Raw genomic sequence first — 26895 nt, 5'->3', positions numbered from 1 at the left:
TAGTGTAAGAATTGTTGTTGTGGCCATTGTCCTATACATGATGTCCATTCCAAATGCTGTATATTGGAAATGGGTGTAAAACGACATTTGGGGAAAGGAGGTGGAGTGGCATCCACAGATTTTTTTGAGGTAGACAGAATGACCGGCAATGTAATAGCAGCCAATTTTCTTGCAGTGTCCAAGTGCACATATACTAAATGTAATAGCATAGAAACATAAGCACAAGGTAAAGAGTTACTTCTTTGATTCCACATTAAGCATATAGGCAGAAAATCAGTAACAGAAGTAGTATTACTAATATATCTATCTACACTATACTGATCTAGGGGAGGAAGCCAAGTTCCTCCTACCCATTCCATTCCATTGTTGCTGAGGGGAGGCTCTGGATCCCAATAGGTCAGAGGGCGAAAAATTTGTGGCTGAAAGATGTGTGCCCTGTAGATTCCTCCTTCTACCACTTGATGGCAGTATAGGAGAAGAAAGATAAGATTGATTGCTCTTGTCCTTGGCTAGATTTAATATATCTTGCTGGCAGGCTGGCAGCCTGGTCCTGTGGGCAAAGAAACATCTATAACCTCTCCCCTAATCTAACAGCTGAACTGGACCTTTCCACTGACCACTAGGTACATCTTTGTATGTAACTTCTGGGTAAACTCCTCTATCAGTGGTCTGACCTAGGTGTCACTGATGTGCTGTGAGGTCATCTCTAGTCGAAAGATTAAAAAAATGTAAAGCATAGGTTGCTTTGTCAAGCTGCTCTTGGGGGAGCATACCTGCTGGATTCCCCCTTTTTTGTTTCTGTAGCATGTTTTTCAATGTAGAAAGTGCCCTTTCCACTATGGCTTGGCCTGTTGGAGAATGGGCAATACCTATAACATGTTTGATACCCCAAGTGTGGAAAAATTCTGGTGTTTTATGAGATATATATGCAGGTACACTATCTGTTTTTAACTGTTGACAGACTCCCATTGTAGCAAAAGCACGTAGCCAGTGCTGGGTGGCATCTCTTGATTTCTCACCTTTGTGAGCTGTTGCTACTATAAAACCTGAAAAAGTATCAATGGAAACATGCACATATTTTAAAATCCCGAAACTCGATATGTGGGTGAGAGGAATGTTGAATTTGTCTTTACAAATGAGTTGTGGATCAGCCTATAGATAAGGCTAGCACTGAGAGATAAAAGAAACAATGGGATGGATTCCACTGATTGATGAATGGAAAGAGATATTTGCCTTTACAAACAAACTGTAGGGCTGCTGATAAATGAAATTGGATATCGAAAGATGAAAGAAGCAACGGGGGGAAAACTATGAATTCTGTAAGAATTAAAAATTAAAAGGGAGGGTTATACATTAGAGGGGAATTTCAGGTATCAGGCGTTCCGGGAAGTCTGTGCCTCTCAAGTACCTCAGCCAATGGGGAAAGAGAGAGGGAAATGCGGCCGGGAAAATAGGATAAAAAAGAGGCTGTGTCCTCCAAAAATTTGAGAGATCTCAGGGGAATGCCCCATGGCCTCTCCCTTTATTCGAATAAAGCAAAAAGGACTCCTCTGTCTCCTTTTTGGACATAAACCTCTGGTGTTTGTGGATTAATTTTCCTGACAGTGGGTAACATCTGATTGCCAAATGTCATTAGGTTTCAACCCTCATGGGTTTGTACCTACTATTTGTGACAAAGAGTCTGTAGACATTGTGAGCAAGTATTCACTACATCTCGTGATTGTGGCAAAGTTAAACCAAATTGTTTGGCTATAGTGCTCGGGCATTTTGATGATAGAAATCATGAGAAAGCTTTGCCTTTTAATCTTTTTAATATTCAGCCTTGTTTTAAAAAAAATCTTTAAAGCTGTTATGTGTACTAACCAAAAGATTTAGTCCAGCTCACACAGTTCCTGAGACTTCCCCCCCACAACACCCGCATCTACTGATCCTATCTATCTTTCACAACACCTACCAACAAAAGAAAGGGAGAATAGAGAGTAAAAAGGCCATAAGTGCATCTTAACTTTTAAAATAATTCCTTTATGGAGCCTAACCCCCCAACTATCAGACATTTTTCTAACACCACACAAGCACAGTTAAAAGAGAGACTACCTGTTCTAATCAAAAATCTAGAATCCAGCCAAATTCTAGGGCCTTTCCCACTAATTACCTGGAGAAGAGGATATGTTTGTGTCTTTACAGATAGAGGACCCTGCTGAGTTCCAGCAAAAAATGTAAAACCATATCTACAGCCTTTACAGGAACACCAAAATGCTCCACAAGAAGAATCCCAAAAGGAATCTGAAGAGAGGACGTCCTGAGAACAACCACCTATCTGCTGCAAAATTGTTATACTTCCCTAATTTTCTTAGCTTTCTCACAGATTGTTCCATCAAATATGACTCCAAAGGGACTCCCGCTCATTTCTACCATCCTAATCAGCTCCATGCGCCTCATAAAGACCTGGATAGTCTGGCAGCCAAACCAAAACGTATGGGTAACTCTGGCAAAAGCCATAAAGCAAGACATCCTGTGCTTGTCTGTTGCTAGCCCTGATGACTCCTTTTCCACCTGCCTAGTAGGGCTGTCTGCAAATGTATGGCGAATACCTGATAATACCACTCGTATGAAAGATAGCAATCCTAATGGCATATGGAAACATAACCCTGTAGATGCCTGGGATCTCTGGACCCAGAAGCTCCCACATGCATCACTAGAATCCCAGGAGCTAGAAATTCTTGGCTCTGTGAAAATTGGTTTTGCAAGAAAACCTTACACAAAAATCAAAGTGGGAAATGATTGAAAGACCCACAATCATAGAAGAAAGAAAAATTATTAGGAAAGATGTTTCCCCATACTACCCAACTTAAAAAAAATCAGAGCCAATGGTGTATTTATACCTCCCCTGTCACTTCTCGGTCCAATAATTACCCACTCCAGCTACCACAGGGTGTGTTTCTAATTTATGGGGACAGAGCATGTCCTGGAATACCATCACGTATTAAGGGTGGGCCTTGTAGCTTGGGGAGGCTTACTTTGCTGGCACCCAACATAAAAATGATCCACAGCAAAAAGAATAGAGCAAAAAGATCTACACATTACTTTGAATCTAATTGCAATGATGATGTCACATATTGGAGTAAAGGCAAAAGAATAGCTGTCTCCCTTTTACTGCCCTGGATGGCTGCAGCAAAAGCCTTAGGTCAATTAGATAATCTCGGATGCCTCCTAATTAAACAAACCAATGCTACCTCCCTTGCATTAAGTGGCTTGCTCTCAGATGTAGATGCAATCAGGCACGCCACCTTGCAAAACAGGGCAGCAATAGACTTTCTACTCTTGGCACATGGGCACGGCTGCCAGGACTTCGAAGGCATGTGTTGTATGAACCTTTCTGATCACAGCGAGTCCATTCATCACAGCATTCAGATTCTCAAAAAAGGATTCAAGAAGTTACAAAAGGAGGATGACTATTTAAAAATTGGAACTTATCTAGTTGGGCCCTATCTTTAATCAAAATAGTTTTACTGATTTTTGCAATTATTTTTATTGTGTTTATGTTGTTACCCTGTTTGTTAAATTGTATGTCAAGAGTTTTTCAAAATTCTTTACCAAAGATCTTTGCAATCGAGAAAAAAGGGGCAGATGTGGTAATTGAATCAACTGAAATAGGAGACATAAACCTGAGACCCCGGCAAACCGGGCACTGTGAAGATGTTAATTAGCACATTCCAAAGTAAATCTTATTCCTAGCCCTAATTCTGGATTGGTCTGAGACCTTTGCCATAAAAGGTCAAGTCCTTCGGGATTGGACCTTTGCCCACAGGTATTCCCTATGTATTGTGAACCTGATCCCCTTACCCTTGTCTTTGATCCCTGCCTATCCTTGGATAACATCGCTTTTGGAAACTGCTTCGTGGACCACGTGGATTAAAGGATATCCTGGCAGACCATTGTACCCGTCTGGCTTAATTTACAGCTGGTGAAGTTGTTGCAAGGGGAGAACCCCCGAGGGATACGACAATTTCACTGAAACTTAACTATAACAGAAAGTACACTTAAGAGAATTTAAAGTAAACATTACTGAAACTGATCACAAATTGATCTTAATAGCACTTAACGGAATTTAAAATAACAGAAGGAAAACTTAACAACACTTAAATTCAATAGAATTGAATTTTACCATCACTTAAACTGCACTAAATTGAAACAGAACAGAACTGAAAATTAATATCACTTAAATTTAACAAAAGTGAAGTTAGAATTGAGAGTGTTTCTTTAAAAATTCCAGACACAAAAGAATTTACCTAATTTTGATTTTATCATTACAATTAAGTTATTGGAAATCTGTCATACAACAGTTAAACATCACTGAACAATATGTAGGTAAACAAGTGTTCCGTGACTGAAATAGCAGTAATGTGGATTTACTGGAGGAATTAAACTGCTACAGATAAAATTTAAGGTTATAGGACTTAGTTAATTGTTCTCAGTGAATTATCTCTCCAGTAAACAATCCTGTTAAAAATCGCAGTTCACTGAAAATACAAGCTTAATTTTAACAAACATATTTCAATGCGCCTTCTAGGCATTCTGATAGCAGTGTGCCATAGCCTCAGCACTTCTCGCAGGCCATGATCCTGCCGGGCAACAGAGTTGATCGGCGGCTCTCCGCAGGCACCAAGTGGGGGGGGAGAGGGAAGGGGCACCGCGCAGGAGCCCGAGACAGGCTGGCACCACTGATCTAACTTTATCAGCTGTGCCAGCATCTTGCTTTCCATCGGATTGTGACTCGCAAAGAAAGTCCAATGTTGTTGTAGTAGGGTTCCAACTCCGCTCTCCACCCACAGCCCGAAGGTGGCAAGGGTCTGCCCTGCCGAGCTGCAGACCTCCTCACTGTAACCTTATCTCTCGTTGTTCGTAGGCAGAGGGGGGATGTTAAAAGCTCCTCTGCAGAATCCTTGTCATTTGCTGAGGAGGCAGGGGGAGACAATTCTTTCCCGGCACCCTCCTGAGCTTTAGTTGCTGTTGTTAAACCAGTGCTGGCATTTAACCCTTTAAAGTGTGATTTTGCCCAGTGCAAAATCAGCTTAAGAGAATGAGAAGCAACTGATTTGCTGTGCTTGTCTAAAAGTTTAGTCACAAGTTCGAAAACATGTTTTTCTTCTGAGGACATATTCATGTCCATGTTCTCCACAGCTCACCTTCAAAACCTGAAGGGATGGATGCCGACCAGCTCCTGCTTCCTTTCAGCAGCACTTCCAGTTCTGTGGAGCTTCCTGCCAGACACCAGAGGCGAATTGTCGTTCCTCACACGGGAACACCATTTGCAGGGATTGAGAGACACAGATCATGCTATGCAAGCAAAGTTGTTTATTACACTTGTTTACCAGTATTTATAGGTCTCTAAGTTCAGTACAAAATTTTCCACTCGGACCCCTTTGCCCTTGTTCCCTTAGTAACAAAATATTCTTGGTAATCATTATTTTGCCAGCAATATCCTTGTTACATTCTTTCATCACAGCACTCAGAATGACCAGACATGATGTCTTCACTTCTGTTCTTGCCTTGAGTTTATCTATCCCACAGCTTCCACTGTACCAGGGCCAGGAGGTCGGTGGCACTATCCAGCTCAGCTTCTGTAGCTGTCTGATCTTCCACAGTGACAACCATGAACCAGGTAACCAGGGAAAAGGCCTTGCCATCAAATGCATCATCACAGAGAGATTAACTGATTACATCAATGAAAAATCTAGAATACAGCAGTCATCTAGGAGAGAGGACTGGCAACTGTTCAAGATAATGGAATTGAACATACTGCACAGACCTATGCACTGCTAGGAATATTTGGGAATGTAGAGAAGCAGCTTTTATGCATTGCAAAGCTCAGTGTTATAAGTACATCTTATATTATTGGCTTTTCGCAAATATTAAAATGAATGCTATATGTATATCCTAGGTTACAATATAAAGATGTGCCCAAAAGTATGTATTCTATCACCATTTGTTGAAACCAGGAGGGGCAGTGATCCTTATCTCTGTGGGAGATATCCTCTGCTAATGGGCCATCTGATAAAAACCAGGTGGGGCAGTCATCTTTCCCAGGACTCATCCTTCCTACAGGAGGATATCTTCTGTTAATGGGCCATTGAGTCTCACTGCATGACTGATAAAATTCCATCATCCCATTGTGAGATGCTCCACCCAGGGGGAGGAGCCAAGCATTTCCTACCTAGATAAAATCTGAGATTTGGAAAACCAAGACAGCCTTTTCCCACTGGATTCCAGAGGAAAATTGGACCTTTTTCACATCATCACTGGACCTTTGGAGGAAAACTGCACCCTTCTATAGGACCACTGCTTCAACAGAACCACATCTGTCATCCAGGAGGACTGCAGCCACCATTTAATCTGACTGCTACCAAAACCCTGACTGACAGGGTGTCAGGTTGTATTCTGACTCTGTCAGTAGTTTTCTTTTGTACTATTGCATGTAATTTTTTTCTCTTTTTTCCTATTAAATTGCATTTCTGACTTGGAGTGTCTCACTGGTTTTGCTTTCAAACCAGTACAATGTATAATGTTGGGAAACTTTGCTGTATTTAATATACTTTCTTTTAGGTCTGCTATTAACAAAACTTAGGAATAGTAATATGATAAATATATATATATTTATTGGACTATAGTATGGTGATGTAAAAAGCTTTTTTCATGTAACTAACCCAGAGAATGGTAAAAGATAATCAGTAAACTCTTCACATTCTTGGTTTATCCTATCTGGATGAAGATGGCGGTGATGGACACCAGAACCCATGGGAAGGAATTTATTGATCGTCCGTTATCAGGGACTTCGTGACAGGACAGAGCCACAAGGAGAAATAAAAAATGTTGATTTACAGGATGGGGGGGGGGCAGGTTGGGGGAACTCAAAGGAATGTCTTTGAATAATGCATGAGGCTTTATGAATATGTAACATACTGATGCATTTAAAGAAGTGTTTTCTGAGATAGTGAGTGGTCTTGGCAGAATGCCAAGCACCCGGCCATCTTAACCCTTTGCTTTATTGTCTTTGTCTCCTATTGTCTTTTTATTGAACCTTTTAGAATTTACCAGGAAAGTGAACCTTGTTTTTCACATCAGCAAAACGGGAAAATAACTCCCTAATTAAAGAATTGTTTTGCTGACAAAATAGTAAAAGGGGCTGCAGAAAAAGGCATCTTAGCAGTGGTGCCACAAAAGGAAATCGAATTGTCAAGGTTTGCCCCAAAGTGTGATCAATAGGACCATGAGTTTTCTGGCACAAACGCTGAAAAGCGAATGGACTATTACACCAGAAAGAACCCAAACATGGACAAAAGAGTTGTACTAGATATAAGTGTTGAGGGTTGGGTTTTCTTTTCTTTCCTTTTCTTTCCTTGTTACTTGTGGAATTCTTTCCCATTGAGTTGCTAAAGAGGCACTGATGGCTGGGTGCTTGAGACATCAGGAGGGGAAACTCCTGTGGTTTTTCGGAGTTTCTCTGGAGGGACAGAGACACCTCAAGATTGGAAGCAGGAAAAGGACAAGGGCTGGGGTAGTTGCTAATATTTTTGCTCTCGCTCTGCGGCTTCCAGAGGACACGCTAGTTCGGAAGCTGCTGTTGCTTGGGGAAAGGAACTCCCCATAACCCAGCCCGGAGCTGCTTCTATTTTTCCTTCTGTGGGGTTGTTACCGTATGGACTAGAAATCCTGAATATTAGAATATAAAGTGTATAAACCATAATAGTAGTAGTAATGCTAAGGCTTGAAGACTGCAGTCCCCAGAGTAGGCCCTGGGAAACTAACTTAAGAATGTGCTGTGCTAAGAGCATGCAGAACCGTTAGTGATAAGGTTAAAGTCTAAACATAAATAAAGTACTGGTGGTGGGCAGTGGCATAAGAGAGAGATTGAGGGGGAGAACACTATAGTCCTAAGATAAGCAACCATGTAGGATTTATGACGCCAAAATGCTATCTTCAAGGTGAATGTATCTACAGAAGAATGTGTACTTCTGCACATAAACCATTTGTAAAAAGGGTATAAAAAACCCTCTAAAAAGGGAACCAGCGGGATCCTGACTTAGGACGCGAGTCCGCAGGTCCCCGGGCCCTGAATAAAGCACCGCATAAACTGACACTCTGTTAGTTTGTGTTTTACTTGGGGTTTCGGGCAGCAGTTTTGGCGACCGCGGCAGGACTCCGGAGGCGGCAGGGGCGGTTCGCGAGCTGATCTACTCCACGCCGGCACCAGGTGATTTCTGGGGAGACATCAACCCGTGCCCGACCCCGCGCCTGACGGACGACTGTGAGGTAAGCCCGCAAGGTGCTTTATTCTTTATTGAAAGGGAAAGCCCGCCGATTAAGACGGGACGGTGATCCCGCACCGGGGGCAAAGGACGTCTTAAAGGTTGTGGAAAAGGAAGCCTAGGCGCTGGTCGTCAGACGCAACAGTGATTGCGCAGATCCAGCACTTGCCACTCGCGGCGACGAGAAAGGCAAGAATTGTGGTAAAGGGTGTGTGAGTGTGGAAATAATAGTAAAGTGTGTGAGTGTGAGTGTTATGATGCCTTTTAAAACCTTTAAAGTTCTGGCTAGTTCGGGGATGGAAATTCCGAATGATTCACCCTTGGGCTGTTTGTTGCAACATTGGAAGGTGGGGAAATTTGGTCAAGAACTGAGTAAAAAGAAATTGATTGATTTTTGTAATCATGTGTGGCCCCAATACGAACCTGAGGGTATGCAATGGCCCCGAAATGGTACTCTAAATCCTGATATTATAACTCCTCTTATGCATTTCTTACAAAATAATGAGAAATGGGAAGAAATCCCGTATCTTGATTTGTTTTATTATTTGAAAAATAAGCCAGAGTGGCAGAAGGAGTGTGGCATCATGGTCTTAAAAACAGCAACAGATGGTTGTGCGGGCTGCAAAGGGTGGCAGAAAGGGAAGGGGTATTCTGTTAAGTTGTCAGACCCTGAGGAGGATGTTTCTCTGTTGGTAGCACCTAGTGCACCCCCCCCGGAAGAGAGTGAATCGAGTGAGTCGGACGAAGAGGTGGATGAGGAAGAAAAAGGGGGGGATTTAGAGAAAGGAAAAGTCGTTGATAAGCCGCGTACTCCTCTATGTGAAAGGACCCGTAGCGGGCGGGAGAAGAAGGGAAAAAGGGATGCACAATTGATGGCTCCGTTGCGGGAAGCGGTCGGACCCCACGGGGAACGAGTAATGGTGAAAGTTCCTTTTTCTCCTAATGATTTGTTAATTTGGAAGCAGTCTGTGGGGGCTTATCGGGAGGATCCTGAACGGGCGGCAAGGGTAGTGAAAATGGTGATTAAAACACAGAATCCAGACTGGAATGATTTACAGGTTTTACTGGATACAATAATGGACTCTACTGAGAAAGAGATGGTGTTTAGAGCTATGAGGGAAAAGGCACGAGAAATGATTAGGTTGCAAATAGCGGATGGTACATTAAACGATTTGGTGCCGCGGGAGGATCCAGAGTGGAATGTTAATTCAACAGGGGGTTACCATAGACTTAAGGCTTATCAAGAATTGTTGATAGAAGGAATACGGAGCGGGATACCTAAGACGTTAAACTGGTCCAAGCTGTATTCAGTGAAGCAGGAGAAAAATGAGTCCCCGTCAGCTTTCTTAGAAAGGCTTAAGGAAACTGCTCGAAAATATACCAGTTTGGAAATTGAAGGGGAATCAGGGAAATTGCAGCTAGCTTTAATTTTTATGGGACAATCCCAAGAGGATATTCGGAAAAAGTTGCAGAAATTAGAAGGGGAAGATACACGGAATTTGGATAAACTTTTAGAAGTTGCGTGGAAGGTATATAATAATAGGGAAAAAGAGACTGCTAAGAAGCAACAAGCTAGTATGTTGGCAGTACTACAGCAGATAACGGGGAATGGTATGTGGGGAGGTGGCCGGGGGCGCGGACGGGGGCGAGGAATGGCTAGGGGAGGAATTTCGATGGGTGGAAGGGGATTCCCAAACCAATTACAAATGGGACAAGGAAAAATGAGATTGGGATTGGATCAGTGTGCCTTGTGCAAGAACAGAGGACACTGGAAAAACGAATGTCCACTTAATCAAGGTATGGGATTCGGGCTGAATAGCGGGGAGGGGTTGATAAATAATTCACGTGCAGTTCGTGGAGGGCCACAAGGTGTCGCCCAAGCCTTTATGATGGGAAGCTACCAGAATCAAAGCTGACTAGATCGGGATCTGAAGGTAGTCTTAGAAGTAGACGGGGAACCATTGGAATTTAGAGTAGATACGGGGGCTACATATTCTGCTATTAACACCAAATTAGGACCTCTAAGTGATTCTACCATTCGGGTGGTAGGGGTTACAGGACAGGTGGAAGAAAGGGCATTTTTACGTCCGTTGGATATAAAGTTTGGGGGGAAAGAATTTGATCATCAATTTTTATATATGCCAAATAGCCCAGAATCATTAATAGGGAGGGATTTGTTATCAATGTTAGAGGCAAAAATAATCTTTGAAAAAGGAAGGGTAAAATTAGAAATTCCAGAAGATAATATAGCCAAATTATTTACAGTGAAAGAAGTAGAGGCAACAGAAATCCCCACAGAAATAGAACAGGCTGTGGTACCATGGGTATGGGAAATAGGGATTCCTGGAAAATCAAAAGCAGCACAACCGGTAGTTGTGGAATTGAAGGAAGGAGCACAACCCGTACGGATAAGGCAGTACCCTCTGAAACTGGAGGCTCGGAAAGGAGTAGCACCCTTAATAGATCAGTTTGTCAGTTTAGGGATATTACAGGAATGTGAATCAGAATTCAATACCCCCATATTTCCGGTAAAGAAGTCCAATGGTAAGTACAGGTTAGTTCAAGATCTGAGGGCAATTAATAATATAACAAAGGATATTCATCCAGTAGTAGCAAATCCATATACATTGCTAACAGCTGTCTCGGAGATATTTAAATGGTTCACAGTAATTGACTTGAAAGATGCATTCTTCTGTATCCCTTTGGCATTTGAAAGTAGGAAAATTTTTGCTTTCGAATGGGAAAATCCTGCTACAGGACGGAAAAGACAGCTCACCTGGACACGCTTACCACAAGGATTCAAGAATTCTCCAACCATCTTCGGAAACCAATTAGCCCGGGAACTAGAAGAATGGAGACTAACTCAGGTAAAGGAGTCACCTTCCTCATTTATTCTTTTACAGTACGTAGATGATATTTTTCTAGCCTCAACAGAAGAAGACATCTGTCGCAGACTCAGCATTGAACTCCTCAACATGCTCGGACAAGCTGGATACAGAGTGTCAAAAGAAAAGGCCCAGCTGGTAAGAACACAAGTCATTTATTTGGGATGCGAGATATCACAAGGAGTTCGGAAATTAGGGGTGAACCGGATCCAGGCCATATGTGCTATACCAACACCTCGAAATCCACAAGAGTTAAGGTCCTTTTTAGGAATGGCAGGGTGGTGTCGGTTGTGGATTCCAGAATTTGGACTAAAAGCAAAACCTCTGTATGAGGCAGTCAAGAATCCTGAATTTAAATGGAATAAAATACAAGAAAAGGCATTTCAGAACTTGAAGCAAGCCTTAAAAGAGGCACCTGCATTAGGGTTGCCAGATCTCACAAAACCCTTTCAGCTATATGTAAATGAGAGGCAAAGACTGGGGATTGGGGTGTTGACACAAAAATTGGGAACATGGAAGCGCCCGGTGGGGTACTTCTCAAAACAACTGGATCCAGTAAGCGCTGGATGGCCTGGCTGCCTTAGAGCTGTTGCTGCAACAGTGCTTCTGATACAAGAAGCTAGAAAACTAACTATGGGGCAGAAAATGGAAGTGTTTGTCCCACATATGGTAATAGCAGTGTTGGAACAAAAGGGGGGGCATTGGCTCTCCTCCAGCCGTATGCTGCAATACCAGGCAATCCTTAGGGAACATGATGATGTTGAAATGAAGGTAACTAACCATCTCAATCCAGCCGAATTTCTTAGAGCCACCCAAGAAGAAGGCAACCTGGTACACGACTGTGTGGAGACCATCGAACAGGTATACGCTACCCGCAAGGATCTAAAGGATGAGCCCTTAGACGAACCTGAATGGGAGCTGTATACCGATGGATCTAGTTTCGTGGAGAATGGAACCAGGTACGCCGGGTATGCAGTGGTAACTCTAAGACAGGTTATAGAAGCCAGAGCCCTGGCTCCCGGAACATCAGCACAACAAGCTGAAATCCAAGCCCTCATCCGAGCCTTGGAATTGAGTCAAGGGAAAAGAGTAAATATTTGGACTGATTCTAAATATGCATTTGGGGTAATACATGTACATGGGGCATTATGGAAGGAGAGAGGACTATTAAATTCACAGGGTTCGTCAATCAAACACCGAGAACAAATTGTGCAACTACTGGAAGCAGTACATAAGCCCCAGGCGGTAGCAGTAATGCATGTAAAAGGACACCAGCAGGGAGAAGAAAGAGCATTCCAGGGAAATCGTCTGGCTGACAGAGCAGCCAGACAGGCTGCTCGCGAGGTATGGACCCAAATGGCGTTGCTACCAGCACGTACCAACCCTGCGGAAGCTTTCATGGACGAAGTACCAGTATACCTACCAGAAGACGAAAAATTAGCACGGCTAGTACAAGCTAAGAAGAATGCGGCTGGATGGTATGTAACTGCCGTAGGACAAGTGATATTGCCAACAAAAATAATGAGAATGATATTAGAAATTGAACATAACAAATGCCATTGGGGAGCAGAAGCTTTAGTGCAATTTCTAAAACAAGAAATAATCTCCAATCAGATGTTAACAATGGCCAAAAGGATCAATGCAATGTGTCCAGTTTGTATTAAGAACAACCCAATGACACGTAGGCAAGTGCAAATGGGAAAATTGCAAATAGGCCCACAGCCAGGAGATTATTGGCAGATAGATTTTTCAGAATTACCAAAAGCACAGGGGTATAAGTATGTTTTAGTCTATGTATGTACCTTCTCAGGCTGGCCAGAGGCATTCCCATGTAGAACAAACCAAGCAAAAGAAGTGATTAAAACTTTACTTCGAGAAATCATCCCTAGGTTTGGAATCCCACTAGGGATGTCCTCTGATAGGGGACCTCATTTTGTGGCAGGAATAGTGCAAGAAGTGGCTAAGGTACTTGGGATAACATGGAATCTCCATACACCTTGGAGACCTCAGTCTAGTGGACAAGTAGAAAAAATGAATCAGACACTAAAAGGCCAAATTAAGAAAATCTGCCAAGAAGCAAAGATACAATGGCCTCAAGCATTACCTTTAGCTCTGTTAAGGGTCAGAATCAAACCTAGAGACAAGGTAGGAGTAAGTCCGTATGAAATTTTATACGGCAAACCCTATCATGCTGCAACTTACAAAGGGGACCCGAATGTGGTGGGAGATCAGGTACTGGTAAATTACATTTTGTCTCTCAATAAGACTCTTACAGCACTACGGGGGGCGTTGCAGTGGAATCGACCTTTGCCTCTGGAGAATCCCGTCCACGATATACAGCCTGGAGACCAAGTCTACATTAAAAACTGGAATGTGGAACCACTAAAAGAAACATGGGACGGTCCCCGACAAGTGATTATGACTACATACACAGCCGTAAAGGTCCAAGGGATCGACAATTGGATACACTACACCCGAATCAAGAAAGTCCCGTCACGATGGGAAGTCCAACCTCTAACCGACACAAAACTGGTGTTCAGGGCGAGGCCTTGATTGCGATGTTAATGTTGAGCATTGCTCGTATCGGAGATGCCTTTGTTAAAGTTACTGTCCCTAAACCAACAGTGATTGTACCACAAGGGGCAAATGTAAATCTAACCTGTTTGTTTTCTGATAACCAGGGAGCTGGATTCGATGAAGTAAAGACGAAATGGAAATTGATCACTACAAATAAGGTATTTTCAGAAGAAATTGTGACAATTTGGGATATGAAACAGCAGAAAGGTAATACTACCCTAATGATCTCACACTTGCAAAAAGCCCAGGTTGGTCAATTTTCATGCATGGTATGGATTAGGGAAAGTTTCGATTATGGGAACTTAGATGTAAAAATTTTGGTGGAGGGTTTTAAGACAGAAGGGCATTCTTATCCAATACAAGTAACACCCACAAGTATGAGAATTGACATGTGGGATGGTCCTTCATTGAGAATCAATTGTACTCTTAAATTAGGGAATCTTTGCAGGATGAGAAAAACTAGAATGGTCCAACAAGCAAAAGAAATGGAAAATGAGAAACAGGAATTGGGGCAAGAGAATTTGGTAGTGGGATTAATTAGGGATTTTGGGAAAATGCAAAATGTAACAGCGATAACAGCGTGTTTGCCCTTGCCAAAGGCAGCAAGTGACCCTATACCGTGGGGAATCATCCCATTAGGAGAAATGCCCCCAAAAATAGTAAATGGAACGAGGAAATGCCACAGAGAGCTACGAAATCGCACTAGAATAGTAGAAGAGGTTTATACCTATGGAAGACGGTGGTCAACCCCAGGGCAAAGATCGGAATGTTTAAAATTACCAAATTCTGTATTCACTGAAATAGGTCAATACAACAATGTTGGGTGGTGCACATTTGAAGTAAATCAGAAAAGAAGAAAACCTGTAGTAGATTATTATCATGAGATAGTGTGTCAGGAAGGGAAAGAAGAGTGGGAGCAATGGAAAGCAATTTGGGGTCCTAGCCTACTCGAACCCTATAGTTATATCGGATCAATACACTGGTGTATCGAGTGGTCAAGAAAACAGGAACATCCAGGGGCCCTCGAAGTTGAAACAGTGCACCACAGCAGACTAGCCCAAATATCAGGTTGGAACTGTAGTAAAGTCATAACCTGTGATACCCCAGAATCCCAAATTGGATTGGTACCCGTTCGGGTGTTGTTGAAATGGGGATGTGAATGTCAGAGATACAACCATACAATAACGGGAGAATTAAAAGGAGCTCGGAAAGATTGTCAATCAACCACAGTACGAAGCCCCGGAAATTCAGTCTGGGTAATGGGACATGGCCAATGGACTACACATTTACCGATAGGTGGTCCGATTACTCAAATAACGTTAGGGATACCAACCTTATGTCCATTTTGGAAACAGTCCAAATTAACCAAGGAGGACCAAGAGAAAAGGACGAAAAGGGGATTAAGCCCTGAGATAGTCGAAGCAGAAAATCTAGAGAATGAATGGCACGAACCGGGGGAAAGTGTAAAATTCGGTTGGATGCTTGAATCCTTATTTGCACCTGTATCTACATATAGAAACCGGGAAATGTTATATAAATTACTAGAGCAGACAGAAAGATTGGCAGCAGTAACAAAGAAGGGATTTAGAGATCTTAATATACAATTACAAGCCACAACCAGGATGACAATCCAGAATAGAATGGCATTAGATCTGCTCTTATTAAAGGAACACGGAGTTTGTGGATATTTACAAGGAGGGGATGATCACTGTTGTGTACATATCCCAAATGTCACGAAGGAAGTAGAAAAGGATATAGGTCAATTGGAGCGAATTGAACTAAACATACATGAAGTACAAAAGAATGCAGAACATAATTGGGTTGGAGCTTTATTCAGTTCTTTAGGAATCCAGGTCTCTGGTTGGTTATCCTCAATTATTCAAAATGGAATAATGATTGTAATAATCATTGTAGTAATTGTGATTATGTATAGGTGTCTTTTAGGAATAATTGCTAAAGAAGGAACACATACACGGCAAATCATGAAGGCCCTGACTCGAAAAGAAGTGATTCAACCAACTTCCTGAAACAACCCTCCACCATCATATCTGGAAACTATCACTTGGAAGAATTGAGCATCCTTGCAGAAGGCTCTGAAGAATGCTCAAAAGGGGGGAGTTGTTACCGTATGGACTAGAAATCCTGAATATTAGAATATAAAGTGTATAAACCATAATAGTAGTAGTAATGCTAAGGCTTGAAGACTGCAGTCCCCAGAGTAGGCCCTGGGAAACTAACTTAAGAGTGTGCTGTGCTGAGAGCATGCAGAACCGTTAGTGATAAGGTTAAAGTCTAAACATAAATAAAGTACTGGTGGTGGGCAGTGGCATAAGAGAGAGATTGAGGGGGAGAACACTATAGTCCTGAGGCAGTGGCGCCAGAGAGAGATTGAGGAGGAGAACACTATAGTCCTAAGATAAGCAACCATGTAGGATTTATGACGCCAAAATGCTATCTTCAAGGTGAATGTATCTACAGAAGAATGTGTACTTCTGCACATAAACCATTTGTAAAAAGGGTATAAAAAACCCTCTAAAAAGGGAACCAGCGGGATCCTGACTTAGGACGCGAGTCCGCAGGTCCCCGGGCCCTGAATAAAGCACCGCATAAACTGACACTCTGTTAGTTTGTGTTTTACTTGGGGTTTCGGGCAGCAGGGTGAGCCTCTGCTCGTGAGAGCAGCCACTCACCTGGGACCTTATTAACACTTACCTCACTAAAAGAAGGACCTATCACCATCTGCTCGAGTGCCTGGGAATCCTGAGCTGGCCTCTCCCTGCCCTGCTCAGAGCCACTGCCCCACTGTACTGCTGCCCCATCCCCGCTGCTTCTTCGGCACTGCTCTGGGTTGCTCTACATTGTAGTGTCCTACCCCCTGCTCTGCCGGGACATCCAGCAGTTCCAACTACTGTAGCAGAATTTCTGATGCATCTTGTCCACCAGCCAGGGATCTTTTGCTCATTCCTGCCATTCTGGCTTAGTGCTCTTCAGAGTCCTGCAGGGGCACCGGGACCAACTGCTCCAGGGTTTTGTGAAGCAAAGCCTCTCCTCCATCCTTTCCCGTCTCGGCCGAAAAGACTGTAACAGAGTCCCTGATTCTGTTTGTTGTTAATTCATAGTTGTTTTGCTTGCCTTGTTGTACATACTAGTAAAGAACTGTTATTCCTATCTTCATATCTTTGCCTGAGAGCCCCTTAATTTCAAAATTATAATAATTCGGAGGGAGGGTATAGTAGGACCCACAGTTGGTCTGTGGGTTAGAGAAGGTTAATGAATGAGGTTTGTTTTGAGAAGTATTCTCTGACCAAAGCTGTTGGCATGGAGACTAAGAAGAGAGGAAAGAGAAAAGAAGATAACTAGAAAAAAAACCCACAGCTGTGGAAAGTATTTTTAGAAAGGTTCTGGGAAGAATAGGGATGGAGAACTTTCCGCCAATGATTGTTATGTGGACCAATTGTGACCAATAAGAAATTGTAAACTGTACAGAGGGTATAAAAGACAGTGCGATGTTGTAATAAACAGGTATTAGCCTTTTGAAGTGTAGTGTGCCTTTTGTGTGTCGCGCCCGCCCCTACAGCAACAGGAGGGGATTTATATTCTCCATTTTAAGGGAGGGTTCTGCCTTCCCTAGTAGACACCTGTCTTTCAAACCAAGACACAGAGGCAGGAGATTTTCCTGGAAATTATTGTCAAATAGATTCTGCTGAGTTGCCAAACAAAGAAAGAAACAGGTTTGTATTGGTGTTAGTTGACACCTTTAGTGGATGGTCTAAAGCTTACCTGTGTTGCACTAACATAGCAGAGAGGTGGTAGAAGTTTTACCCAATCATATAAGTCCAAAGGTTTGAGATTCCTTTGGGGTTGATCCCCAGTAATCAGGGAAGTTAGTCAAACTTTGGGAAATGTCTGAGATCTGTACATTCCCTATATACCCCAGACTAATGGTAAGGCTGAATGTGTGAATGGAACCCACAGAACACAGATTAGTAAAATTTGTCAGAAACATCCATGATATGGATTCAAGTCTTGCCTATAGTCTTGCTAAGAATCTGCATGCAACCAAGGTGGTGAGACATCATGATTCCTTATGAAATATTGCATGGCAGGCCATATAAAATTGCATATATTATGGAAGAAATCTATATGAGGGAGAAAATAGACTTTAAAAAGTATTTAACAACTTTGAAGTTCCACTTTGCAGAAGCTCAAGAGATTTGTCATGTTATCTGGACACATCTGCCCATCTGTTCCAGCCTGGAGACTATGTTAAATGGAGAAATAGTAACCTTACAAGCTAAGTGAAAAAGGCCATTCCAAGTCCTTTGCAGGAGTGAAGGTAACAGGACCAGGGCCTGGCTCCACTGCATGGCCTGTGGGCCTGGCAGAGGGTAGGACCGGGCGTCCCTGTCTGGGAAGCTGGCGTGTCCCAGCAGGGAGGAGGGGATGGCTATCGGCAGTGGGTGCCAGTTGAGCCCAGGGAGACTGATTGAGGTTCCAGTCGTCTTTGTCTCCCCCCCCCCTCGCCCCCCCCCCCCCCCCTTTCCAGACCACTTGCTGCTGTTTCTGGCCTGGGCAAGCGCCTCCCACAGAGGCCTGAGTCTTCTGAGCCACAGACTCTACATTCTCCGTGTGAGATATTAACCCTTTCAATGCTCAGATAAAACTTGCAGACCTTCAATCCTCCCTTGAGTGAGAGGAAAAACAGCAGAGAGAAGACACCAAGGTCAGTGGAGCAGGAGTTAGGTTCCAGATGGAAGGAGAATGAGGAGATGCCTGGAATTTAGGCTGAAAAGCCTTTTATAAGCTATGGGGATGGACTATAATACACTAAAGATTCCTATAAACCATGGAAAAAGACATGGGGGGGTTGGAGTGTTCAATTTGTAGATCATAAGCAAAGGCACCTGTGCTGAAGACCCTTTGCCCTGAGGGAACATCTCTGTTCCTAGAGATGGAGTATGAACAGAGAGAGATAAATGAACCTTTGCTTTTGAACAGCTCATCCTCAAAAGTAATACCCCATGAGCTTGACATGGCCCATAAGCACAGCTCTGGGAAGGCTGTGAAGATGGGAGGAGTTTAATGATTGCAGATCCCAGGGCAGCTGCTATTCGTGAAGAGTGAAGCCACGAGAGAACTTTTTTTTCCTCTTGTGGAGAAGTCCCTATGGCCTGACAAGGGGAGACTCCTCTCCCTAGAGTGAACTGAAAAGGACTATCCTTAAGTTGGTAACTGACTTAAGTGTTTCTGTATGTTGTGGTTGAGAAGGTGTGGGAGAGGGGAGGAGGGATGGTCTGAAGGTTTTATTCTGAATTCTATTATTCCTTTATGTTGTGAATGAATGTTTTCTTTACACTCTTTAAGCCTGCCTTGCATTTGCTCCTAATCCTATCTCACAGCAGAAAATGAGTATATTGAAATTGGTGAATCTAAACCACTACACTAATTGGTGTTTCTGTCTGATTTCATAATGAAGCCAGGGCACCCTAGATAAATATCATGCCTGTGTCCATGGGGCTGTGATTTCAAATATAATATTTGATCATATTAAGGTTATTGACAAAACCGAATGGCTCTTAGTTTTCTACTAGTCACAAAATCATTAACACTGGTTGTTGTTCTTATGTCAGATCAGAATGAAAGAATTATTAAGGATTTGGTTGAAATTTGAAAGCAAAGTCAAATTCTACACCAGGTAGCTCTCAAAGAAGTTCACTGAATCTTGAATATCTTCAGTACATGTTGGAACCCAGAAACCTGGCAGTTTTGAGCTTTCTGTGCTTTTGTCCTGGGGTACAATGCAAAAATGTGTATTCTATCACCATCTGTTGAAATGTGGGAGGGGTGATGATCCTTATCTCTGTGGGAGATATCCTCTGCTAATGGGCCATCTGAAAAAATCAGGGGGATGATCATCGTTATCTTTTCACAACCCATCCTTCCTCCAGAAGATATATTCTGTTAATGGGCCATTAAGTCCTATTGTATGACTGATAAGATTGCATCATCCCATCGGGAGATGCTCCACCCAGGGGCAGGAGCCAAGCCTTTCCTACATAGATAAAAAACTGGGGTTTGGGACGCAAAAGCAGCCCTTTCCACTGGATCCCAGAGGGAAGTTGGACATTTTCCACATCATCGCTGGACCTTTGGAGGAAAACTGCCCCCTTCTACAGGACCACTGCTTCAACTGAACCACATCTGTCATCCAGGAGGACTGCAGCCACCATTTAATGGGACTGCTACCAAAACCCTGACTGACAGGGTGTCAGGTTGTATTCTGACTCTGTCATGGTTTTTCTTTTGTATTATTGCATGTATTTTATTTTTTCTCTTTTTTTCCTATAAAATTGTATTACTGACTTGGAGTGTCTCACTGGTTTTACTTTCAAACCAACACAGCTTTCTGACACTGTCCCCCGGGAGAGCACTGCTTTTGACTTGAGGCCTTGGAGAAGGCTTCCAAGTGTGGATGATGGAGTTAGTCACGGGTGTGTATTTAAAATAGAAGTGTGTGATTTCACATGGTGAATGGCTTTGAATTTGAAGGTTTTAGAATATATAATAGATATGGGACAAGATGAAAGATTTTGGGTGCTGTCTCTGTCTTCTTCCTTCTTCATGATTTCAGGTAGTAGTTTCTGGTTGGATAGTTAGTGCTGCACTGCAGGTCACATGAGTTTGGTTATTGGGTCAAAAGTATAAATAATATAGGTGTTAATTCTCTATTGGACTGTTTAGCTTTAAAAGGCCTTGTAACGAGCTAGATTCAGGCCTCCGTTTTGCTGGCTTTTAGCTGGTAGCTAGAAGTGTTGCAGAACTCTCTGTACTTTAGATAAGATTTAATAAACAACCAAGCCCGAACACAAGAAAATTCATCTCCTTCATGTTTTTAATCCTGACTCTGAGTGAAGACAGAAGAAAATGAAGACAAGCCGCTAATCAAGTGGTGCAGTTACCACATTTACAAGTATACTCACTTCCTGGTTACCAAACTGGGCCTGCATAAAGTGTGTTCATAGTAGCTGTAGTTCTAGTTGGCATCTGTATAATAACCAGTGGGATGGCTGATTGTGTAAACCAGTGGTATGGTTAAATATGGAGTAGAGACTAGATGTGACAATTGATAAAAGATTCGTGTTAATCACAAAAGCATTGGGGTTTGTATAAACCAGAATACTAAGCTCTAAAGTGAAGCATGGATACTAGATAAAGGAAATAATATGATTAAATAATTCTCTTTAAAATCACCTTGTTATGTTATATTATGTTGTATTATGTTACATTATAATATGTTATGTTTTTCAAATAAGTTGTATCGGCTACCAGCTTGCAAAATTGGACTTCCCAAAAAGCCCTTCCTGCCTTTGATCAATACTGCCTATCCCAAAAACCAGACTCCCAGAACTTCTCTAGTGGTTATCTACAAAGACCCGACCTCCAGAACTTCCCTGGTGGTCGTCTGCAAGGACCAGATGGCTATCTGTGACTGATTATCACCCAAAGGCTTTGTGAATTTGTGAACAACGAGAACCCACAGTATAAGAAGAGGCTGCAAAGCGAGGTTCAGTGGAGCGTGGAGTGGGCGGTGACCCCTCGCGTTCCCCAGCGTGCTGCTTGCTCTTTCTATATCAAATAAAGCAATCTAAATTTTGCTGAATATGGAGACTTTTGTCTCTCATTTATAATACTAGACAAGGTAGTCTTGTTAGTCTCTAAGAAAGGAAGGGAATTATGCCGTTTTGGGTTTTGCCTTTTTTTCTTTTATATGTTCTCTGTATTCTTCGCACATATATTTGCAGCTCTGTAATCTATTGTATTAGTAGCTAGTTTTCCCAGTAATTTTCCATGGCCTTTCCCTGGGCAGAAAGACAAAACAAATTCCAGAACGCCAAGCTCGTGGGAGTGGTAGAAGGCCCCTATGCTATCTTGGTTCTTCCTGGTGTGAGAAACAAGGCTAACTCTTTAAAATTTTTCATAGTTTAATAAGGGATAAAAGGGACAGTATGGAGTGCTTGGCAAACTGCCAGAAGCACACCAGTTAGCTTAAAACAATTCTCTTATATACTTTTTCATTATATTGGTTAAATGCATATTCACGAGGATTATACATATTCAAACATTCCTGTGAGTTTACATGTTCCAGGAATGCTTTTGCTTGGCTTGACCTTTGACTTGTCTTCATGCCATCCTGTAGATGAAATTCATATATTTTATTTCTTCTCTAGGCTCTGTTCGATTGTTTGACATTTTTTTATAACCTTGATGCCTTAAGTTTTAAATTTTTCTATTCTGCTTAGGTGTGCTTTTCTGATGTGCTAGGGTGATGAAGACAAAACAGTCCTATTCCAGTTGAGAACTCAAGGACAATTTCTTCAAACTTCAGGCCCTAAGCATAAACAACGTGGAAAGAGGAGGGCGGGTTCAAGGAAATGAACCAAAACCTATAAAAATTTGAGATCTTCTGACCAAGCTCTCCTTTGCTTCCATCTTGGAGACATCCAGGCAGGGGTCACGACTGTGGCACTGTTACTGCTAGGGTGTGGCCTTCTGTAGGCCTCTCAATAAATACCCATTTTATTCCCCTTAATTCTGTGTTTAGCCTCTGTTCCAGTTCCTCTATGCATCAACCTGGAGGGTCAGTAGTAGATTCCTTGTATTTTTCTTTCTCTGGGTGTTTATTTTCCTGGTTTCTTTTCAATATTATCATTCAGATAAGATACTCCACAAGTACATTGAATAGTTATTTCACATTCCTATCATTGATAGTTATAGAAATAAAAGCATTTAACATTACATAGTCTCTATTTTAATATTTTGCAAAAGCCTAAGCTATAATATATATTTATCACACTACTATATAAACTACACAGCACATACAAAGCTGACAGATTATACTATATTAAAGCAGTTAAAAGTGGTTACAATCAGTTCTATATCAAAATCATTGTGATTAATAATTTGCAAAAGCCAATACTTAAATGTGCAAGCCACCAATTATATAGTTATTTACAATTTCTCCCCTTTGTTTTTTCTTACTTTATTTGGCTTGAACTACAGTTTAAAACCTCTGTATTCTTGACACACTGATACCTTTCATAGATCTTAAGTGCCTTTTTTTAGGTTTTTATCATAATTTGTTTTCTTTAATATCATGATTTTCTTTGTCCCTCTTGAGGTCTCTAATTTTGGATTGGTAGGCATTGTTATTACCTGCATATTTTGAACCACATAAGTAATTAAGTGGATAAGGCATTGAATTAAAAGTGGAAGAAAAATTAAACTTGTTATACCACATAGCATTATGAATCGTATCTTTTTCCATCAAGATATTAAAAAATATTTCCCACCATCATTTATTCATTATAGACTCCCACTTTTGGACTGGTATATGGGCTATTTTTCTGGATATTTTTGCCTATATCCAAAACTGCATATCCATTAGCATCAATTTGTAGACAACAATCAGATGTGTTAAATTTTCCACAAACACCTCCTTCTGCTAATAAATCGTCTAGCGCCAACTGATTTTGACACACTGCTGTCGCTACCGCGCTAGAGAAAGCAATGATAGCAACACGGATCTTCTTGGGGAAAAGAAGGCTTTTTATTCAGAAGGCCGTTCTTATTTATAGGGTGTTCCGATGAACTAAGACAAGACAGTAGTTCATTGGATAATTGGGAAAATGCCTCTGGGACAGTACTTCAGGACAGGTCCTACGGTCAACACCAGGTGTTAATCTATGTTATTAATTCCATTCTATTTTGACAAAACTAGCATCCTGGGAAAAACTCCCTACAGGACCTGAACATGTTATCAACTTGGGAATGGATCTGAGAGAACCAGGAGAAACTCTAGCCTGGGAATGATTTCCCTGGCTGTAATTTTCCTAGTCCTCTAACAGTGTGTCCACACACTGCAACTCTGGTTTGCCTTTGCTGGCTAGTTATTAATTCCAAGGCTTGAGCTGTTCATTACTTATAATTTCTACAACTGCTTGGAGCCTTATGATATGATTTAACATATAAATTGGGGTACAATATCCCCAACTCCTATCCTGTGGCCAGGTGACTGGTCCATATGTTTGTATTATTCGTTCAGGAGGCCACTCCTCATTACTCCACTTTTGATATCCCCCAATATTCTCTGATTGATTCTCTTTTGCTTCTTTTTAAGGCATCATAGATGGGTATTCCTAAAGTAGCTCCATCTTGGTTTGGTAACAGAAAAAATCCTGGTTATATAATTCCTAGAGTAGAACTTCTTTTCCATAAGGGAGGGAGTTTCAGATAATTCCTTTTCCCACATATCCAGAATAAACCAACTGGTGCTTTCCAGCAGTCCTTTCTTTGGTTTTTTATATTTTCCCAAAATTAAGATATTTCAGGGATCCCATAATAGGGGTTTTACTCAGTGTCATTACACAAGGAAAGTTTAGTTTCTTTCTCATATTTACAATTCTTTTTCTTTTCCTGGGTCCAGTATTGTGTTGATTTTTCAGGGATCCACCACTTGGAAGTTCCATTATAGACTTTATATCTTTTACAGGAGGTTTGTTCTACTTTATCCAAGAATTTTCTTCCCATACGTCATAGACACTCCTCTGCTATTATCTCTGAACTTAATATCCACCCTTCTGGCCAGTTTTCTCCTTTCATGTTGGTTCTGGTCCATTTGAGAAGCTCAACTGGGCCTAGGCTTCTACCTTTCCATGGCCATTCTTTGGTCATTAAAGCTCGCTCACATACCCAGCAGTTGGTAACATTTACTTCTTTACTGATTCTTTCTCCCAGATCTACAAATAAGTTCTTTCCTAACCTGAGGATTTCTATTTAATTTTCTATTCGTTGTTTGAGTTTTGTATATAAATGTCCACATGGAGTTTGCTCTGGGTTGGATTGCTGTATCTGTTTTTTTTTTTTCTTGTTTATTATTCATTCCTGTATTAAATCTTGTATTAAATCTCATTCTTTTTTCCATTCTTGGGTCTGACTCATGGAAAAGTAAACCCATTTTTCTCCTTGTTGGCAGCCAGGGTTTGATCCTAGAATTTTTGTAACCCAGAACCTTTTCCCATTCTGTAGGCAGGTGCCTAATTTAAATGAATTATAACAGTGTTGGCTGAGGAAGGTATGAGCATTAAAATAAGAACCTTGAGTTTTTCTGTGATACAGCATTCTGTAGCACTTGTGACATGGATCATCCAGATTCCCAAGAGGAAAAGGATTAACAAGGAGTAATAGATGTCCTGTATGGCATGTACCCCTACCTTCCATGCCTTATGGGATTGCTGCCCACAGCAGGTGTATATGATCTTCTTCGTGGCCAGTATAGTGGCCAATCTGGTCTTGCCTTCTATCTCCTTATAATTAAATTGTCACCTGCTTTTTTTATATTGTGGTTCTTTACTGTTCCTTAGTCAACTAGCACATATTAATTTCATCTGCAGAATAGTGTCTTATTACATCCCCATCATGTGGAGTTGTTGTCTGCACTCAAAATATGGTCCCTGTTTTTTATCTAGTATAGCCTTCCACTCAGCTTCTAATAGCTCATGAGTATTGGGGAGCATCCATTCAACTCCACAACAGAGCATTAAAATTGGTACTTGCCCTCAATTTGTGTTTTAATTTTTCCCTTTCTCTTGACAAATTTTGCAACACGCTTGCCGTTTGGGGGAGCTACACTGCCAGAGCTAGGCACAATTTTCCCACTGATGTACCCAACTTGAATGACTCTCATTAGGGTGCTTTAAGCAGGGTATGTGACCAGGAATAAATGTGGGACGTCTCAGCAGGGAGAGCTGATGGCTTTTCTTTTTGTAGGTCACAGGTAAAAGCAAAAACTCTAGGATCACCTATGGTCCCACTGTCTTTTAATTTATATAACCCTCATCCACTCGATTGGGAAGGAAGTAAATTACTGTCCCAAATGTTGTGTTGGAGTTTGGAGAGCCTCTGTCCTTTGGGAATACAAAAGAACTGGTAAAGCTCACAGGGAACTCTTTCCCAGTCTGGATTGATGCCTGTTGTTTACTTGCCACATTGAACATGTGTGCTTCGTTTTAGGGTCATTCTTAGTCCTCCTGTGTAATTATGTATTAGCTTTTGCAAATTATTGTTAATCACAAAGATTTTGATGTAGTACAGTTTGTAATCACTTTTTTAACTGGTTTTGATATAGTATAATTTGTCAGCTTTTGTGGCCAATGCCTGGGCCATGTGTAGCTTTTATATATATTAGCGTGATAAACATATATTGTAGTTTAGGCTTTCGCAAAATATTAAAATAGAGAGTATGTAATGTTAGCTTTTGCAGGATGCTTTTATTTTTGTAACTAACTGACAATAGTGAGAATAAATTAGATAAGTTTGTGGAAATAGCTAAAACTGTCTGTATGATTAGATAATATTGAAGGAACCACACAGATAACATCGAAAGAAAGGATGTGAAAAGGACTTTTACCACTGACCCTGTGGCTATCAATAATCCCTCATTTGTCGCTGTGAGGAAATGGCATACACGTGAAGAAATGGCATACACATTGTGAGGATATAACATACATGACTCCCAAAAATCAAATCTACACTATTGCATGATAGGCCAGAGGTGGAACAAAGCTAAAGAATTCCAGGAACATGTAAAAGAACTCAAAGGAATGTTTGAATATGTATAATCTTCACCAATATGCATGTGATCAGTGCAATGGAAAAGTATATAAGGAAAGTTGTTATAATTAACTGACATGCTTCTGGCAGTTTGCCAGGCACCCCAGTGCTGTGTACTATCCCTTTTATTCATTTTTAAACTTTCTAAAATTTTAAAGAGTGAGTCTTGTTTCTCATACTCTTGTGTACAATTTTATTTTCATTGTGTGTCTCATTCCATTGCTTTGTGGTTTTAGTAAACTGTTATTTTAACTTATCTCTCATTTATTGTCCCTACCTTACTGATGTGAGGAAGGGGTGTGACATATTTGGAGTTTAGTTCGTTGTCAAAACCAATACACCAACATCAACCTGTTGGAGCAAGTCCAGAGGAGGGCCACCAAGTTGATCAGAGGGATGGAGCATCTCTGAGGAAAGACTGAGAGAACTGAGATTTTTCAGCCTTGTGAGAAACAACT

At 41.5% G+C, this 26895-nt stretch overlaps 1 protein-coding gene across 1 annotated transcript in view; it reads left to right on the top strand.

The window, feature by feature from the left end:
• Positions 1–2826: 2826 nt before the first annotated feature.
• LOC148220165 (syncytin-A-like) overlaps positions 2827–26895 on the top strand; it is a 54871-nt gene continuing 30802 nt past the window's right edge. Inside the window, 2 exon segments of the mRNA XM_088155793.1 lie at positions 2827–3448; positions 3451–3564. Coding sequence (XP_088011919.1) covers positions 2827–3448; positions 3451–3564 — 736 coding nt within the window.

This window comes from Sturnus vulgaris, chromosome W, assembly GCF_052056855.1.
Source record: "Sturnus vulgaris isolate bStuVul1 chromosome W, bStuVul1.hap1, whole genome shotgun sequence".
Classification (NCBI taxonomy): Eukaryota; Metazoa; Chordata; class Aves; order Passeriformes; family Sturnidae; genus Sturnus; species Sturnus vulgaris.
Note: the sequence above shows the minus strand (reverse complement) of the source record. Positions and strands in the feature narration are given on the sequence as shown.